Consider the following 18,813-nt stretch of genomic DNA (forward strand, 5'->3'; position numbering starts at 1 on the left):
CAGATTGCCAAAAGATATCTGAGATAAAAAAACATAGGCCAGGCCCCCAACCAATATGGATGAGGGCGGTGGCGGGGGGAAGAGTCCAATTCTCCATCACAGCCCTGATCCAAACATTCCCCTCCCCTAGAGCTGCTATGTAGCTGTGAATGGGAGAAACCTTCCTGAATTCTGTACGGCAGCATGTACAATGACAGTACCAAGTATTTTCCTTAACTGTAATTGGAAATAAAAGTTTTAGCTGTCTTTCACCTTCCAGAGTTATGACATATAAAACCAAGACTGCATAGGACGCAGCTGATAGCATTTTATTTAAAAATTAAGACACATAAGACCATTTATACAAAGTGTTTAGTTAAAAAAAGGATCAAGTTGTAAACTAGGAAGGTCTGAGAAGGAGCTTGCCATCCACAGCTAGCAAAATCCAAAGCATGGTTAATGCCCCAGAAGTGCAGAAGGCAGAACCCCTTTCTCTCTTCCCACCCCCTTTTTGAGTCAGCACAACGAGTATCGCCCTCCTTAGCAGCAATCCAAGCAAATGCTTGTTGTTTTTGGGTGGCTGGCGTACCCCATCAGTTCATTTAAAAATCAAAGTGTCCCATAAAAATAATGCAGGTTTCCTCCATCATAAAAAAGTGAAGACTTTCCTCTTTAGAATACATAAGACATTTGGGTAAGTCATTGGCAGCATCTCACAGTAAAGAATCAAGAATTATAAAGGCGTTTTGGCCAAGAGGTCTTCAGGTTGAGTAGCTTGTGAAAAAGTTACAGCTGTTTGGGTGTCAGAGACAATTTCTTACTGCTCTGAGGTGGGGTGAGGACACCCAGGGGTAGAGGAGAACTCCTCCTCTTCTTGGCCAACGCAGCTTGTTTTTCTTGAACTTTGTCCTAGAATAGAAGAAAGCCGAGAGTGAATGATCGACTGCTCATTCATGTGTCCAGAATCCCTGTGTTGTTTTTAGGTTTCAAGAGCAAACTCATGACACATACTCAGAGAAGAAAATATACAGAAAGCTGCATCTGGACACAGAGACCTAGTCTCTGTGTTTGTGCACTTACAACTTTAAAATATATGAGAAGGACCCCTATCCTCTGCTGTGTGACCATGTTTTAAAATGACGAGTGCCAAAGCATACATATATATCATATGTGGTGGGCATTCCAGCACAAAACTGAGAATTAGTTATGAAAAGTCAAATCTGTACATGAGCAGGCTTAAGAATTCAACATTACAATGAGGGAATATTACTCCCCATTGCTACAGCTCAAACATTATTTCTAGAAATCACTAACATTTGCTGCATCAGGAATGCGATTTAAGTTGCAAAACTGGCAAGAGTGCTTTACAACCCTTTTCCGTTAACCGGAAAGGCAAGTCACTAGGTTCTAAGTTATACAGGCTAATGGGACAGGATTGCAAAGCTTCCTACATCTGCACTGGCTCTGAATGGTTTTTATATATTAAATTGTTTTTATATATTAAATTGTTTTTATATATTAAATTGTTTTTATTGTTGATGTTACTGCTTATTGCTTTGAGACGATTCAGGGAGATTCAAAAATGGAATTAAATTTTAAATATGCTCTCCTGATCTAATCACTAAATCACACAGATCAAGTCTGTTATCAAAGTCAGTCTCTCAGGTTTAAGTCCAACACTTTAGACCAGGAGTGGGGGACCTTTGGCCCTCCAGATATTGCTGAACAACAGCTCCCATATGCCCTAGCAAGCATGTCCAATGGCCAGGAATGTTGGCAGCTGTAGTTCACCAAGAGGGGCTAAAGGTTCCCCACACCTGATGTAGACAAACAGGGAGAGATGAAGCGATGAGACTTTCCAGGCCTCACTTCATCACAGCCCAGCTGTATATGCTTGAGGGCCAGGGGTCGGGAAGGTACCCACCATGCCACACTGCTGTCCTCTTGCATTTAACACTTTTGAGGGAGTTCCTGAACATTTAGTGTTGCATTCAACAAACTTTTACTCAGTAAAAATTAATGGCCGGGACTAACTTGGGTCTATTAATTTCACTGGGCCGACTCTAAAAGTTAGTTGAATACAACCTTCTCTCTCTCTCTCTCTCTCTCTCTCTCTCTCTCTCTCTCTCTCTCTCTCTCTCTCTCACACACACACACACACACACACACACACACACATTTTACCTTTTATTCTCATGCTCTACGAAAGCAAAGTGTGGCGCTGTGGTCTAAACCACTGAGCCTAGGGCTTGTGGATCAGAAGGTCAACAGTTTGAATCCCCACGACGGGGTGAGCTCCCATTGCTTGGTCCCAGCTCCTGCCAACCTAGCAGTTTGAAAGCACATCAAAGTGCAAGTAGATAACTAGGTACCGCTCCAGTGGGAACGTAAACGGCATTTCCTTGCACTGCTTTGGTTTGCCAGAAGCGGCTTATTCATGCTGGTCACATGACCCAGAAGCTGTACGCTGGCTCCCTCGGCCAGTAAAGCAAGATGAGCGCCGCTACCCCAGAGTCATCTGCGACTGGACTTGACAGTCAGGGGTCCCTTTATCGTTACCTTACAAAAGCAAAGAGGCCTTTGGCCACTAAGCTGTATCTATGAGAACACTTACCAGCAAGTTAAAGGTGTTAATGTGCATCTGTATATTGTGCAAATCTTCCAAAGGAACGCCTCTGAAGTGTTTGAGCGGCGAGCTCCCCACTTCCTTGATGGCCACAGCAAAGGGAACCATCCACTTCACACAGTCCTGTATTTCCCATAACTGATAACCTAGAAAATCAAGAAGACACCCGCCTTTGTAAGTCATGCCTCCGCTTGACTTAGAACTGCTGGATTTCTTCTCTTTCGTTAAAACGCAGCTTACCCGAAACCTTCTGCATCAGCTCACAAGAGGAGAAGTGATATAACGCAGAAGCAGCTAAAGCGCCATAGGAGTAGTCCAAACAGCCAACATCCAGCACGCAGAGATCCAAAAGCTGGAGAGAGGGGACAGAGAGCTTGAAAGGAAACGTTTCTAACAAAAGTGGTGGGTGAAATGTTTAAGGGCAGAATTCGTCCTTACCTCAGCTATCTGCACAAATATCTCCTGGGGGTATTGCGGTAGCAGCATCTCACAGATTTCATTTAGATAAGCGACCTGCATGTATATGTTTAGCCAGGACACAACCGTGAGGGGACTCAGATTCCAATTGAGTGCCTAGAAGAGAGCATGCACGTCAGGAGGTAAAGTGAGTTTCCTTAGCACCCACAGGGTATTTGCCTGCTCTTCTTTGCAAACACAACTGAACGTAGTTACGGACTGACAACAGTCGTCGACTTTTGTAGCAGCTTTGATACAAAACCGCAATGGGGCTCATCACAGCAAGCCTAGAAAGCTCTCTCCTTCGTGGGCACCAAAATGGGGGCTAAATAAATAACCTATGGGGCAAGAGTCTATGCCAAACATGTAACAGAGGAGCAGATCAGGCCTTGATTCCACATACTAATGGTAGTACGCACAGGAGACACATGTGCATTCATTCTAATGCACTGAGCCTACAATTATGCTTAGCACAGAATCACAGTCAGAAGTGATTCCCAAGTCCAACCTCCTGCAATGCAGGTATCCGACATTCACTTTTACATCAGAGTGCAGAGGCAGGGCATCACTGGAGTACTTCTTCACACAACACATTGTTAAACTATGAAATTCACTCCCTCAAGAGACAGTAATGGCCACCCACTTGGACAGATATGAATTAGAGTCTTGTTGCACTTGAGTCCTGCTTGCGGGCTTCCTTGGGAACCTGATGACCAGTGTGAGAATACTGGACCTTTGGCCTAATCCAGAAAGCACATGTGGCAAGTGCAATCCTGCTGCCACGCTGCACATTCATATACAGTGGTACCTCAGTTTAAGAACAGTGCTGTTTACGAACGATTTGATTTACGAACCCCACAAAACCGGAAGTAGTGTCTTGGTTTACGAACTTTACTTCAGTCTAAGAATTTGAATCCAAACGGTGGAAGGGCACCGGCAGCGGGAGGCCTCCTTAGGGAAAGCGCGCCTCGGTTTAAGAACGGTTTTGGTTTAAGAACAGACTTCCGGAACGGATTAAGTTCGTAAACTCAGGTACCACTGTACACACTTATGAAAAAATAAATACGAGAGCCAGTGTGATGTAGAGGACAGGGTCTTTGCCCAAGGCGACTGGAGTTAAAATCCCTACTCAACTATGAACTTCCATAGGTGACTTTGTGCCAGTCACTCTCACTTAATCTTACACAGGGCTGTTGCAATGATTAAAGAGAGGGCTGGGTTAGAAAGAGAAAGAAATCCCATGCATTATTACTCTGAGGTTGCACTTACACCTACTTGTAAGCACTACTACTACTAACAAGAACATACTGCAAGTTACAGAATTAGTACACATGGAATTTGGGTCACTTTCACCATGGACTTACAAAATGCACTACTCTATGTCAAAATGCACCAGCAGTCTTTCATGCTGAGCCAAGCTGTTTCAGATGTCTCAAAATGGACAGGAGATTTTTATCTACAAAGCTATAAAAGATTCACTGATAATGGAAGATAAAGAACTGAAAGACAGACATGCCACTGATTAACTAACATGCTTTTGGCAACAAAAAGTGCTGCCTTTTCACCATGGCTGATTGCACTGAGTGGCTTGGGAAAGGCTTTGCTCAAGGTACTGAGGATGCGACTTTAAAAAAAGCAGAATGCAATTTTCCCTACAATCCATTCCAAACACACACAGAGAGAATCACATTTACCTTCATAATGATGAGTTCCATACTAAGAATTTCTTCTTCGGTACAAGCCCCATCTGTAACATATGCAAACTGCTGCAGCTTTGGAGGATAGATTTCCTGAAACATGGAAGATGGGACATCAATGCATTGTCAACAGTGGTAAATGGCAAAGCCAGATGGTTCCAGACACTGACAGCTATCAATGCCTAATTTGGGGGGTAACAGCACTGTTCTGATGTACAGGGATACTTCCTGAACTCAGATCAATTAGGCCCAGCAGCAAATGTAATAGCAACTTTATGGCTGCTGTTAAGAGCACAAGATCCATCAAGGATCATAGCCTCTTCAATCAAAACGGCCAAGACGGCAGGTGACAGAGCCTTTTACTTTGAAATGTGTGTGAAAACACAGCCTTGCTCTCTTCCTGCAGTTTGCAGCCCCATATCTGTTCATTTCTATGATATTACCAGCTGCAGTGGGGAGGGAAATACAAAGGACTTTGAGGAACCAGGATTTGTACACAAGAGTTGGTGTTCTTATCAAATTTACAAAGATGTCTTCTACAAAAAAGTGCTTAAGGCTTATCACACATCTGCCAGTATGTCAACGTCACTGGTGTGTGTCTGATTCATCTTAAAACAGTGAGGCAAGTGAAAGGCAACTTCAGTTTGGTTTTACTGAACTTTAATGACGAACACACAAATTTTAGTTATTAATATTAAATAGTAGCTTGAGTGCTTTCAGGCAGAGTGGCAACCTACAAGTACCATAAAACGTAAATAATTCTTGGAAGAGTAAAAATGTTTAAATGTGGCATTTCACTGCAGGATTTAGACCAGAGGTCAAAACTGGACTGGAAGGTGGAAGAATGTACTTCTGATAACATGGATTGTTACTAAAGTAACCCATGCTTTGAAACAGACGTGTTAACCTCGTAAGGCAGCTTTCCCCAGCTGTTTCAATCAGAAGGTTTTGTGCTCCAACTTCCATCAGCCCCAGCCAACATCACCAAGGATGATGGGAATAGTACTCCAACATCTGCAGACTACTAATGATTCCTCCAAGCTTAAAAGATTATGTTTTATATAAAAATAGTATTGTAGGAGCAGAACAACAAGGCCCAAACCATTTTCAATCCCAGATTGCACTCCATCAAAAGATGGCTCACAAAAGAATAGACATCCAATTTCTTTTACTTTAAGAGTGTGATCCTATGCATATTTACTTGAAAGCAAGTCTCACCACGTTAAGTGGAGATTGCACCACAGAAAATGCATTTAGGTTTGCAGGGCAAGACTCATTTTACCTCAAGCTTTGCGGCTATGAATAAGGATGAAATTCCAATAAGTTGCAGAAGTGTCTTTACAATGTTCTGTTGCGTGGCCATGAACCGATCGAAAAAATCCTGTGCCAAATAAAATGTCTCTCTATGAAGCTTGTAGACTTCGCAAACCTGCAGGAGACAGAAGGGTGTCATTCTACTTCTCAGCTGCATAGCTCCATGATGAACCAGGGACCTTCTTAATGTGTGCCTCAGTGGAACTACAGTTGTACCTTGGTTTTCGAACAACTTAGTTCTTGAACGTTTTGGCTCCTGAACGTTTTGCGAACTATTTTTTGAAGCCAAACGTCCAACACTGTTTTCCAATTGGCTGCAGGAGTTTCCTGCAGTCAACTGGAAGCCGTGCCTTGGTTTCTGAACATTTCGGAAGTTGAACGGGCTTCCGGAATGGATTCTGTTCAAGAACAAAGGTACAACTGTATAGTGTTTCCTAAAGATGAGCTGATTTAGCCTATGATATAGCTATGCTTTCCTGCCCCAAAATATGTTCCTTTTTCGTACTATAAGCAGAGCTGATTCAAGACATTTTGCTGCCCCAAGCAAAGGATGCTGCTCCCTGCACTGCAAAAGAAGTACAAAACCAACCTAACTGGAAGTTGAATCTTACTTCAGCAGCCACCTCACTTTGCACTGGGCCAGCTGCAGCTGCAAATAGAATGAACTACTTGCTAGCAGAACATCATGAAGTTTTCCTAGGATCTGGAGCACCCTGGGGCCTTTGTTTTGGAGGCGTTGGTCTGACAATATGAATACATGCTGCATGCCCATGACATGAAAACTGAAGGGAAGCCCCTGTGGCACCAGCAAAAATAAATAAGAAGTCTCCCTGCACTGATAAATGCAAAAAAATGGACTGGAGTGCAGAAAAACGCCTGTTAGAGGGAAGAAAGGATACAGCAATGTTTGCCACAATAAAAAGATGGGATAGGGACTGGAAATATTTCCCCTCGTTGCCCCTCTCTAACATTTTGGCAGAGAAACATAGAGGTGAACCAAAGTACAGTAAACATTTGTTTCTTCACCGAAGCATAAAGCCTACAATGAAGAAAAATTTGCTGAAACTAGAAGAACGTTTTCCTTAAGTGTTACTGTCTTTGCAGAGAGTATTTGTTTTCCTATAAAGAGCAACTGCCTGACTTCCAGGCTATGACAAGGAGAGTCAATTCATGATTTGCGAAGGGGACTCCTTTTTGCCCTGCCTATGGCTGTTGTACAAGGCAAAACAGCTCCAAGAAACTGAGGCCTGATTGTAGGGGCCGGGACCTACCCTCAGGATCCGTCCATTGAAATGGAAACGAGCATCCTAGGACTTGTATGGGCATGAAAATGGCTTATCCTGCTTGGGAGATCCAATCCCTACCATGCCCAAATGCACACACTGACTGACAATACTGAGAGCCCTGGGCACTGTTCTGGCTACCCAACTGCTATCTGCTTAGCTATGGAGTGCCCCAACACCTGTGTCCCCTTTCATTTCCCATGCCATCCTAGCGCTTTAGTTTTCTAAAAATCCCAATGCTTCTGAGAACAACCTTCCGAGCATCCACTTTTACCAGAGTGCCTTTTTGAAGCTGTTGTGTGCATGTCCATCTCCGAACTCTCCCCACCACCTTCCTTCCCTATTAGCAACTCTTGATATTCCTCACCTGGATCTCTAGTCCATTCTGAACCAGCTCTATCAGACGGGCAGCAATCTATCCTATGCTAGGAATAGAACTAGGAGCAACTGAAGGAGGAAGTTCCCCTACTACCAGGGTAGTAGTTCCAAAACACACTCTGCTCCCAAGGAAATTCCAGGCAGACTATGATAACAATCTCAAATCGATGTGTTCATTGTTTCAAATGTTAGCATAAGAAGACAGTCTCACCTCCATTAGCCAGTCTAGAAGAATCACCCGCATTTTAGGTTGCAAGAGTGGATGCCTTTGCAGATATAGTTTATCCCTCACATATGCCCGTTCTTTTATTATCATGTTTTTCCACACTTCATCCCTATTTGCCCAGCTGCAGGAGAGAGAGAAAGAACAAGAGGGAATGTGAAAAAAAAGTGTAACAGGCAATAATGGAACAGGAGGCCATGAAATTAGGAAAAATTACCCCAAAACAGGCAATGGCGAATTTCTAGATGAAGCAAGGCTTTGGTGCATGAAAGGAGAGAAGTTTGGGCTTCCCAGCTCATCATCTTTCTCTGGTGTTGGGATCAGCATATGGGGATGTGCGCACACATCATAGTTTGAAAACGGCTATTGAAGAAAAAATAAAAAGGGGGAACCATTAAATCTCACAGTTATAAAGTTCAGTGAACAGTTGATTAGTCCTCCCCACAACAAATTCAGAAAGAGTTAAAAGGCAAGTGTTTTTAGTCACCGCGCTCGAATATATGGCAATTTACCTTTCATATGTTTGCCTCTGAAAAAAGCTATTGTTGCTTCAAGAGAAGAGACAAATGGTCACCAACTCAGCAAGCGGTCTTTTTAAAAGAGCACTTGTGACACTGCACTTGCTCTGCCAGGCACAAAAATATTCTGCATGAAGGAAAACAGGCTTTCAGTTTCAGAATCCCATCTGTTTATTTTCCACCTGATGGCAATATCCTTGATAGTAGAAATCAAGAAACAGAGGGATTAGGACTTCAGGTGGGGAGGAAACAGATGGAAGTCCCAAACAGTTATCCTGTTTTCTCTGAGTTCCTGTGGTAATGAACACAAAAAGAAAAACAATGCTGGCTGCTTTTTAAAAAACAAAAAAGGTTGTTGCCCCCGCAATGCATGCACAAGAATAACGAAAAGTGTATGAATTTAGCTGTTTTGGGATTACAATACAACTAATCTTAACAGAAAACTTTGGATGCCAAACGCAAATTGGCACACACAGCAGTCCTCTCATTCTGGAATTGTATGCTTTGGAAAATTATACTCATGTGAAACTAGCGCATCAAGAAGAAACTGAAGTATGTTAGCTATATACAAGGGAAGGAATACAAACTCCCAGCAGTATATGGAATCTTCAAGCTGATAACTGATGTTGCAGATATTTTGCAGAAAGGGTTGCATTAGCAGTGCACCGGAACACTTTACTCCAAACCCCAAAAGTGATTTCTAGGCTTCAAAATTCTTTTACACACACACACACAACTCAACTTTTTCTGAACAGTTGCCTCTTCTTTAACACCTTTAAAAACCACAGCTCTCTGTTTAATCATAGTGGGCTTACATGAAAAACAGCTCAAAACTGCTGGTCTGTTATAACTAGATCACTGAAAGTCACCACTGGGATGAACGTAAACGGTGACTCAACATGAAACCAACATCTTTACCAGACAGTGTTTCTGGACTCTATATGTATCAATTAGTTTTCGAGCAAAAACCCAAACGATGTCAGATGAAGCAGAATGGTACCAGTTCCATCTGTATTCTGACCTGGGCCCACAAGAAATTCCTTCAGAAAGTTGTGCTACTTTCCTCCTCTTGCTCCTTGCTTTGCTTTCTCCTCCTCAACATGTTTGTTTGACATTTATGCCCCTAAATCATCTATACTGAAGTTACAGTGGACATATGGCTGGCAGGAAGCAACAAACCCAGAAGGCAGCTTGGAACAAGGCTAGATGCCTAATGCTTACAAGTCATTTAGCAACCTAGAATCTGGATTCACATCCAAAACCTACACTACAACAGTACAGCATAAGCAAAACCTTGTGGGTACAGATCTCACTGTCTCAAAGCCTTTTGAGAAGAAAGCCACAAGTAAGTGCATGTTACTTCTTAGGGCCAAGGGATCCCCATACCTGTTTTAAACATTGTCCATTTTCGCAAATCAGCTCTAAATTATTCTTTGTCCTACTTAGGCTGGGAGATGAACACACTCCTTCCTTATTCTGAAAGTACCAGGTCTCACAACACAGCAAGTGCCAAAGAAACAAAATGGCTAGTTCTGCAGCAATCACAGCACACAAAGCGCTGCTCTTTGATTTTTTCCATCTTTGGAAAGCAAGAAGAGTTTCTTTATCATCCCCTTCTCAAATGAAGGTGCAACATGGAAAGCAACACATCACTTCTACAAAAAGCACCATCACCAGGTAAGGGTATGGGGACAAAACAAGATAACTGGTATTCAGCAGGTGAAAAAGCATGTTGAAGGGAACAAAATTACAGCTCTTTTTCTAGCTCAGCTTACCTGCATAGGCCCATAAAAACTATGTTGATTTCAGCTAACATACCACAATTTATCACAAGCTGCTTCTTAATCAAGCTACCTGTGCATGAGTTAAAAGAAAGAGGGCTAGTTTGAGAAATAGCGAGCATTTTTAGCTATGGCACAATCGTCTTGAGAACCACATGCTGAAAAAATCTGCTTTTGCCAACTGGGCAATATAACCACACTTTCTTAATGTAAAAAGGGAGCTGTGTTGCAATTAAAAGCTCTAGCTTTATGTTAGGCTGATAGTACCAATGAACTCTGTTTAATCATAGCTGAGTTCATTGGTACTATCAGCTATGATTAAATGGGCACAAGATATCGGTCATGATATTATGTTTGCTGACTGGGAACAGTTATGGACCACTGGTGTTAAATTTACGGCATGTAATGCCTTAAAAGAAAACATAATGAAAATGATTTACAGGTGGTACATGACCCCAGTCAAGCTTGCAAAGATCTATCATTTGCCCAATAATAAATGCTGGAAATGTAATGAAACTGAAGGTACCTTTTACCACCTTTGGTGGACCTGCCCAAAGATTAAAGCCTTTTGGGAGATGATCTATAATGAAATTAAGAAGGTCCTTAAGTGGACTTTTCCTAAGAAACCCGAGGCTTTTCTCCTGGGCATGGTTGGCCAATTGGTGCCAAAGAAGGATAGGACTTTTTTTATGTACGCCACCACAGCAGCAAGAATTCTTTTGGCAAAGTATTGGAAGATGCAAGAACTACCTACTCTGGAAGAATGGCAGACAAAGGTGACAGATTTCATGGGACTGGCAGAGATGACCGGCAGAATCTGAGACCAGGGGAAAGAGACAGTGGAAGAGGACTGGAAGAAATTTAAAACATATCTTAAAAACTGTTGTAATATTGAGGAGTGTTAAGATGTCAAGGGGTAAGAAGTAGAGAATTACAGCTGTAAATAATAAGTTTAAGGAAATTTAATGAAAGGGAACTAATAGACAAATTGACTAAAGGGTTGCTAAAGAATTGCAGAATAAGGATGCAGTGAAAGGGAGGTATGGGGAAGTCGGAGGAAAGAAGGTGTATGAAATTAAGGTTATGAGGTTTTATATGTTTAATGTTTTGTATGTTTTTGTTTTGTGTGGTGTTTGTTTTTTATTATGTGTTTAAAAAATGAATAAAAATTATTTAATAAAAAAAAAGATAGTACCAATGAACTCTGCACACTTTAAGTGGGACTGACCATCCAGTCAATGGAACAGTCAAGCATATTTCAAGTCATAATTCACTGGGTTTCTTTTTTTTTAAGCTTCTCTTGTTTTTCCAATAGCTGGGTATATGGTGTTGATAAAAGATCCATTCTCATTAGTGACAGAAACCAATTCATACCAAGAAGTAGCTTATGCAGCTGTGTCTAGTTTTTGATGCCACAAGTTAAGGATATTGACAAGATAGGTGTGCAGAGAAGGGTGACCAAGATTATCAAGGTTCTGGAAATCCAGGCCTTACAAGGAACAGTTGAGGGAGTTGGGTATGTTCAGCCTGAAAAAGAAATGACTGAGGTATGATAGCTATCTTCAAATATCTAAAGGGCTGTCACATGGAAGGTGGAACAAGACTGTTTTCTCCTGCTCCAAAGGTTAGGACCCAAGCCAATAGCTTCAAGTTACAAGAAAAGAGGTTATGACTAAGCATCAGGAAGAACTTTTTGATAGTAAGAGCTGTTCAACAGCGGAATGGACTTCCTCTGAAAGCGGTGTAGTCTCCTTCCTTGAAGGTTTTAAAGCAGAGGTTGTATGGCCATCTGTCATGGGTGCTTTAGTTGAGATTCCTACACTGTAGGGGGTTGGACTAGATAACGCTCAGGGTCTTTCCAACTCTATAACTCTATGATTCTATGAATGCTACACCATAGACTACAGAGCTGCTGTTGAGCTGTCAGATGATGGCTTCATAAGCCTTCAAGATAGCCAGCACAACATATTGTTACAGCAAAGCACTTTCTCCATATAGGAACAGATGCTGTGCCAACAGCTTTATTGCTGAGCAAGAGCTGCAAGGCCAATGCATTTTATGCAAACTTTTGCTTTGGAAATGTAACCATGCAGCTGTTTGAGCTTTCTTCTACACACTATTGAAAAGGAAAAGGGTAGGAAAAACAGTTAACGTAAATTATTCCTACGATCTCCACAATATCTAAAATATTCTGCAAGTGCAGGCAGAATATTGCAGTTGTACATGATGCAAGGCAACACCATGTGGAACACACCTAAGGCAATTAAACACACTGTGATGAAGGGCTGGGAGAGATTTGGTTTTCAAAATCACGATATCTCACCAGTTAAGTATCACAATATCTCTCTATATATCTGCAGTAGCAGAGGGCTTAGTTGCGCCTCCCTGCAGCGGCAGAGGGTCCTGCCGTATCTCTCTATGGTAGCGGAGACTGCACTTCCCCACAGCAGCAGATGGCCTTGCCATGCCTCCCTGCAGCGGCAGAGGGTCCCGCCATATCTCCCTGTGGTGGCAGAGGATGTGCTACGGTTCCCTGCAGCACCAGAGGGCCTTGCGCCTCCCCGCAGTGGCAGAATTTCCTGCCATACCTCTCCATGGCAGCGGAGGGTGTACCGCACTTCCCTACAGCAGCAAAGGGCTTTGCTACACCTCCCCATGGTGGCAGAGAGTCCTGCCATACCTCCCTGCTGCGCTTCCCCGCAGCATAGGGCCTTGCCATGCCTCCTCATTGGGGTGGAGGGTGCACCATGCTTCCCTGCAGCAGCCAAAGGCTTTGACACAGCTCCGTATGATGGTGGAGGGCCATTGAATTCAGTAGGGCTTGCTTGTGAGTAGACACGCGTTTGCTTGCCCTGCTTACCGAAAAACACCCTCCCCATCAATTTCACATAGTATCCAACCTCCCATTTCAGCATAAGGCAACCAGCTAAATCTTCTTCTCTCCATTACCCACCCCGAAGGGTCCTCATCCCACCAGTCTCATTTAAACAAATAAATAACTTTCCTTTTTTATATAGCGGAAAGTTATTTAGGGCGAACCAACAACATAAACACCACCAGAAAATAATAACTCTTCCCCCTCTGTTTTTCCACCGGTTGGGGTGAGTGTGAGAGAAGAAGCGCTTTCCAGTTCTTTGTTTATGTTCAACAATATGGTGATTTATCACACAGCCCTACTGTGATGTGGCATAATTGAGTTAGCAACCACAAAAGCCCTCATGAAGGAGCCATGATCTAGTTCTGAGTAGTGGACCTAATTAGATATCATGTTTTCTCAACCATCTTCTTTTAGAAATATGCATGGTTTGATTTGTAAACTTAAATTTAGTATTTAAGGAATCTTAAGAAACAAGTTGGTCACTTATTTCCATCAAAACTTTGCCAGGTCAGTTGATGGATCTCACCTCTGCAAAATGGGGGAAAAGACCAGACAGTGTGGTGAAAGCCAGTTAACCCTCCCTGGTCAAACCTGATTAGTTAATAGTGTATCTTCCCTATGATGACAAAAGGGAAGGAAACTCCCTGCTCATAGGGAAAGGTCCAGAAAGTGAATGCTGAACAGGCTGACCAACAACTGGAATAGGGAGTTGTAGGAAGCAGAGTCCACAGCAAACAAAGCCCATTGCTATGGTAGCATTAGCCTCTAGATCTCCAGCTGCCTTAATTGGGAAGGTATACCACATTTTGGATTAGCCTGTGGACAAAAAAAAGCAAAAAAAAAAAAAAAAAGCAGCAACATTTCCTGATCACTCTTTCCGCAGTTTAACTACCACCCTGAAAACTGTCACAATAGACAAAGGAAGCTGATGCAGTCTTTTCAGCTCCAGCCAATTTCATCTCTGTACACAAAGATTATGCAGGCTCATTTCAACAAAAATGGAGCTCTTCATAGTCCTATGTATCTGTGTATAGCAAAGTGATGGAAATGAAAAGTGAGACTTTTTCTAAAAAAGATGCAAAGCCCAAATATTTTTGGTTTCCTTTTCAAGGGACTCTACTGCTCACTGACAAATCTGGGAGTCCAGGGCATCTAGTGATACGAGAATTCACAAATTTTGTCTCGAACCTTCTAGTTAAGATTGTGGCTTGAATAAGAGCAATTCGTACATTCATAGGTAAAGCTGAGCTAAGACATCCATACGAGAACTCAAAACACTTGGTCACTACATTGCAATTTATTGCACCCTTCCAACATTTCACAGCTTAAAGATAGAGACATGCCACCTACTGGGTTCTACTGGGTTACATTTACTTGGCAACAGCCTGTCCTCTTCCAGTGGAAAAGCCTGGACAATGGGTGATATTCAACATTAGTCCTACTCTGAGTGGACCCATTGAAGTTAATGGGCATTACACACTTAGGTTCGTTAATTTCAAGGGTTTCCTCTGGTTAGGATTTAGTTGAATGTAACCCATTGTGTTTATTTCAGTTTGGTTAAACGTATTACTGGGGAAAACATAGTCTAAAAATACTGTATTTGAAGCGTATGAAAAGGTACCCTATTCATGGCATGATGCCTTTGTGTTCGAGTGAATATGCATCAGATGTAGGCAGCATCTCCCACCCCTCTCTGCTCAGAAATGCAGAATCTACAGGCTCTGGGAAAAGCTGAAACCTTGAAAAGTGAGAACTTCCAACAACTCCAGCTAACATCGCAGTCCCTATTTTGTCCTACCACAGGTACACGGGACCAATAACAACAAATATGCCTCTGTGCCTGGGAACTAGAGAAAGTTGGAACTGATCGTATCCTCTAAGACTCATAGGTGTGATGCAGGGATGGGGAACCTGTGACCATCCAGATGTTGCTGGACTCAAACTCCCATTATGCCTCAGCCAGCATGGCCAGTGGTCAGGTTTGATGGAAGCTCTGCAAGAGGTGGAGGGCCACAGGTTCTCCACACTTGGCTTACTGCTTTAGGACCCAACAGAGCTATACAAATTAAAACACTATCACTGAAAACCAGTCCAACGCCCAAGTAATTACCTGGCTCTCATTCTGTTTCTTCTTGGTCATTTCTGTTTTAGCAACTTCTTCATCTGGATCCTGTAAAAACTACATGGAAAAGAATGAAGTGAGGTTTACCAGTCTGCAGGAAATGGGGGGGGGGAGGGGGAGAGTGAGAAGTGGCTCTGGGATTATATGACTCTGGCCCTGCTTGTGAATTTTCCACAGGCATCTGGTTGGCCACTGTGAGAACAGTGACTAGATGGGCTTTTGGCCTGATTCAGCCGAGGTCTGTCTATGCTATAGTCTTAAGGCAGTTCATGAACATTAGCTATCATAACAAGGAAGTTAAAATATAGGCTTTACATATGAGGTGGCTGTTCACACGGGTTTCTCTACTCATTTTGGATATAGTTACATGAGCACAAATGTACAGTGGTACCTCAGGTTACAGATGTTTCAGGTTAGACTAAGCTAACCCAGAAATAGTACCTCGAGTTAAGAACTTTGCTTCAGGATAAGAACAAAAATCGTGCTCCGGCGGCGCGGCAGCAGCAGGAGGCCCCATTAGCTAAAGTGGTGCTTCAGGTTAAGAACAGTTTCAGGTTAAGAATGGACCTCCAGAACGAATTAAGTTCTTAACCCAAGGTACCACTGTACTACCATCTATTCTGCGAAGATAGAATCCACCAAGATCTACCAGCTAGCACATGTCTACATAATTATGTTTTACCTTTTGCCTTTAGCCAAGGTTAAACCTATGTGTAAACCTTAAGGAATTCGTAGTTTCCACCATGCACATTGCAACCCTTTTACTTATGTGGAGGTGGCATGGGGGGGGGGGCAGTGTGCCTGCGAAAAGTCAGCCATTCAATTTTCTATGAAAGTTAGGAAAGGGATTTATTTAGGTGGGATTGAGCATAGAATCTCTCAAATGAGAATTGAGCAGCTAATCAATCAAGTAACAGTCAAGTATTTTGAATGCATTAAGAATGAAAATAGATACTTTTATCACTGTGCTTGATACTTTTGCTAGCTACAATAAAATAAAATAAAAATAACCACTATTATGAAACAAGGATGTTAACTTTTTAGAAGTTACTAAGTTTCCAAACTAGTGTTCAATTCTTCTCAGAGCAGATGACTTGATGTGGAGAGGGTACTTCCTGGTTCTTGCAGCAAGAAAGATGGAGCCATAGGTGGTGCTGGGCAGCGGCCCTTGCCCCAAACAGCTGTTTGTGTACCTGTTCAGAGATACTTGCTGTTATCAGCAAGTAACCCATAGGAGAATATATGTTCTGTAGTAGAGTACATGCATTTCATGCAGGTTCAATCCTGACATCTCCAGGTAGACCTGGGAACATGTTCTGTCTAAACCACTGAAAGCCACTGAGCTAAATGGACCAGTAGTCTGACACAGACCTGGTTCGTGTAACATGGTCAATGAAGTTATGGCTTAGTAAGAAGACTCTACAATCAATCTTTAGCTACAGTGTGTGGCTAGTCAGGAGAGAGTGCGGCTGCAAGTCCCCAGTCAGGAAAACATGCTAAACGAAACCTTGGCTTAGCACAGTGTGGTGCAGCAGTAAAAAGGGCTCTTCTTTGAGAACACGCCAGTTTGTGTGGGCTTCGTAAGCCACAGCTTGGCTTACTATGGCGAGCAAATTAGCCTCAGGATAAGGCAGCTTCCTTTGCTCCTAACCTTTCCTGAGACTTACCATGCAGAGTGACATTCTTCGCTTTACAGACTATTTAACCAAACTAAAATAGGCAATCAACTGATCAGTATGCTAATCCTATCTTCAGGAGTAGATAATGTCATGAAAAAGGTTTTGGGTGAGTGTGAGTCATAACACTGTTTTTCCTTTCAAATGGATACAGTTGCTAGTTACATGATCTGATTTGGGCAGTGCTCTTCGATGACTGGAGTCGTTCCCCCACAAATACAGGCACTTACTGTGGCGACATCAGCTTTTCTCTTGCGGGTTCGAACAGTGAAGTCGGTGGGAGCTTCATCTTTCGTGGGAGTGTTCTTGTCCTTGCGATCACTGCAGAGAGTGGAAGATTCAGTCCTATGATGCCATGCATTATAAAAACATGTTTTCACTGAAGAAAACATTTATGAGGTGCACATGAGTGCACCCTTTCACCCACTTGCCAACACGCTTGTTCATACATGGTGTTGAGAGTTTCTTTTGTATTTGCTATACAGGGAGTTCCAGGCTTACAAGTTCCTCCTGAAACAGGATTTGCAAGGGGGCATTCCAAGTCTACAAGCTGCCTTTAAAACAGGCCTTGCTAAAGGTTAGAGCAGTGGTTCCCAAACTCTTTTCATTCCCCAGACCACCTTGGAAATTGCTGGTGGCCTTGGCAGACCTTAATTTTTCTGCCTGTTTCAGCAACTGTAAAGCAGTGAGCTAGATGCTACTTGATTTTAAACTGCATTTTAACAGACATGCCAAGGCCCACCTAAACGAAGTGCTCCATGGCCTGCAGTTTGGGAACCCCTAGACTACAGAGGTGCATACAACTCACCTGGATTTGGACATGGTAGTCTGGAGAGATCAAGACTTCAACCCTGGGGTGGGGGAGAGAGAGAGAACTGCAGTGATGAATCTGCAAACACTTTCAGTTCATATAAATATCTCAGTTAGTGTGGCTTACTTTTAAAGAAAAAAGGTAAGATGGAAGAAAATGTATAGGAGGAACGGATGAAAATTTAGGATTGGTAAAGGCTTAGAAAGGCAAAAGAGAAAAAAAACACTGATATGAATCTCAAACACAAAAAACGAACAGAAAAGCCTCCAAAAAATGTTGCAGGCCCAAATAAGCCTTCTGCAGCAACAGCATGGAGATGAAACAGTTGCACATCTGGGGGATTAAGAAACTGCATGCAAACCCACATTTTGGTAAGTTTCATTGGGGAGTGTGTGTGTCTTTTCACCCAGAAAAAGAGGCGCCGGGTAAGGAAAAAGGGGCTATCCCTCTTAACACCCTGTTAACTGCACCCATCCAAGTTACTCCATGTGAAAGCAATTAAGGGAAAACTTGACCCAGCCACCTCTCAATACCCCCCAAAAAACCCCAATAAATCCAAAATAATATAAACAAAATAACCACCTACATACAAGGCAGCATGCTAACTCCCCCCACCCTATATTTATAACGGGGTTAAACACCCCCCCCCCAAAAAAACACACCCCAAGACAAAGAAAATGCAAGAATGGAGAGAAAATGCACCCCTCTCGCCTCGTTTCAAGGTGCCCGAGAGTAGAAGGAGAGGCTGTCATTTCACACACCCCCCCCCACCAGTGCCCCTGGAGAAATGCCTGGGAAACCCCTCTGAATCCAGATCCCCTAACTGTGGGCAAGGGTGAGGGGCTCCTCTTTCCTCCCCCCACCCCCCACTTTACCAGGAGCAGAGGTCGGCCAGCCGGCCGGCGATGGCAGTGTGGCTGGTGGCTTCGTGGGCGGGCCGGCGGGACACAGGAAGGCGGGCTCCTCCTCGCTGCTGCTGCTGCTGCCGCCGTCCTCTCGCCTCCTCACGGCGCGCCAGCTCCCGTGTCAGGCCAGCGCGGCCTTTTCTCTGCGCGCACAGGGCGGGCCCAG

The 18,813-nt window shown here is 43.2% G+C and overlaps 1 protein-coding gene across 1 annotated transcript; it reads right to left on the reverse strand.

The window, feature by feature from the left end:
• Positions 1–292: 292 nt before the first annotated feature.
• CCNE1 (cyclin E1) lies at positions 293–18,751 on the reverse strand. The gene is made up of 12 exons (XM_081924086.1): positions 18,618–18,751; positions 17,740–17,782; positions 17,162–17,252; positions 15,244–15,312; positions 8,174–8,319; positions 7,945–8,080; positions 6,041–6,187; positions 4,756–4,851; positions 3,044–3,178; positions 2,846–2,957; positions 2,594–2,751; positions 293–888 (listed from the first exon to the last, which is right to left on the reverse strand). Exons 2-12 carry the CDS (start codon positions 17,751–17,753, stop codon positions 766–768), a joined length of 1,227 nt encoding a protein of 408 aa, XP_081780212.1. The 5' UTR covers positions 17,754–17,782; positions 18,618–18,751; the 3' UTR covers positions 293–765.
• Between the last annotated feature and the right edge of the window lie 62 nt (positions 18,752–18,813).

This window comes from Podarcis melisellensis (assembly GCF_964234715.1).
Source record: "Podarcis melisellensis genome assembly, chromosome: 8".
Taxonomy (NCBI): Eukaryota; Metazoa; Chordata; class Lepidosauria; order Squamata; family Lacertidae; genus Podarcis; species Podarcis melisellensis.

Excerpts from the sequence above, each read along its gene's own strand:
- CCNE1 (XM_081924086.1), bottom strand. Across the intron at positions 4,852-6,040 it reads TCATAGCCGCAAAGCTTGAG|GAAATCTATCCTCCAAAGCT; the intron begins GTAAAATGAGTC and ends TCCATGTTTCAG. Across the intron at positions 2,752-2,845 it reads GCTGATGCAGAAGGTTTCGG|GTTATCAGTTATGGGAAATA; the intron begins GTAAGCTGCGTT and ends TTGATTTTCTAG.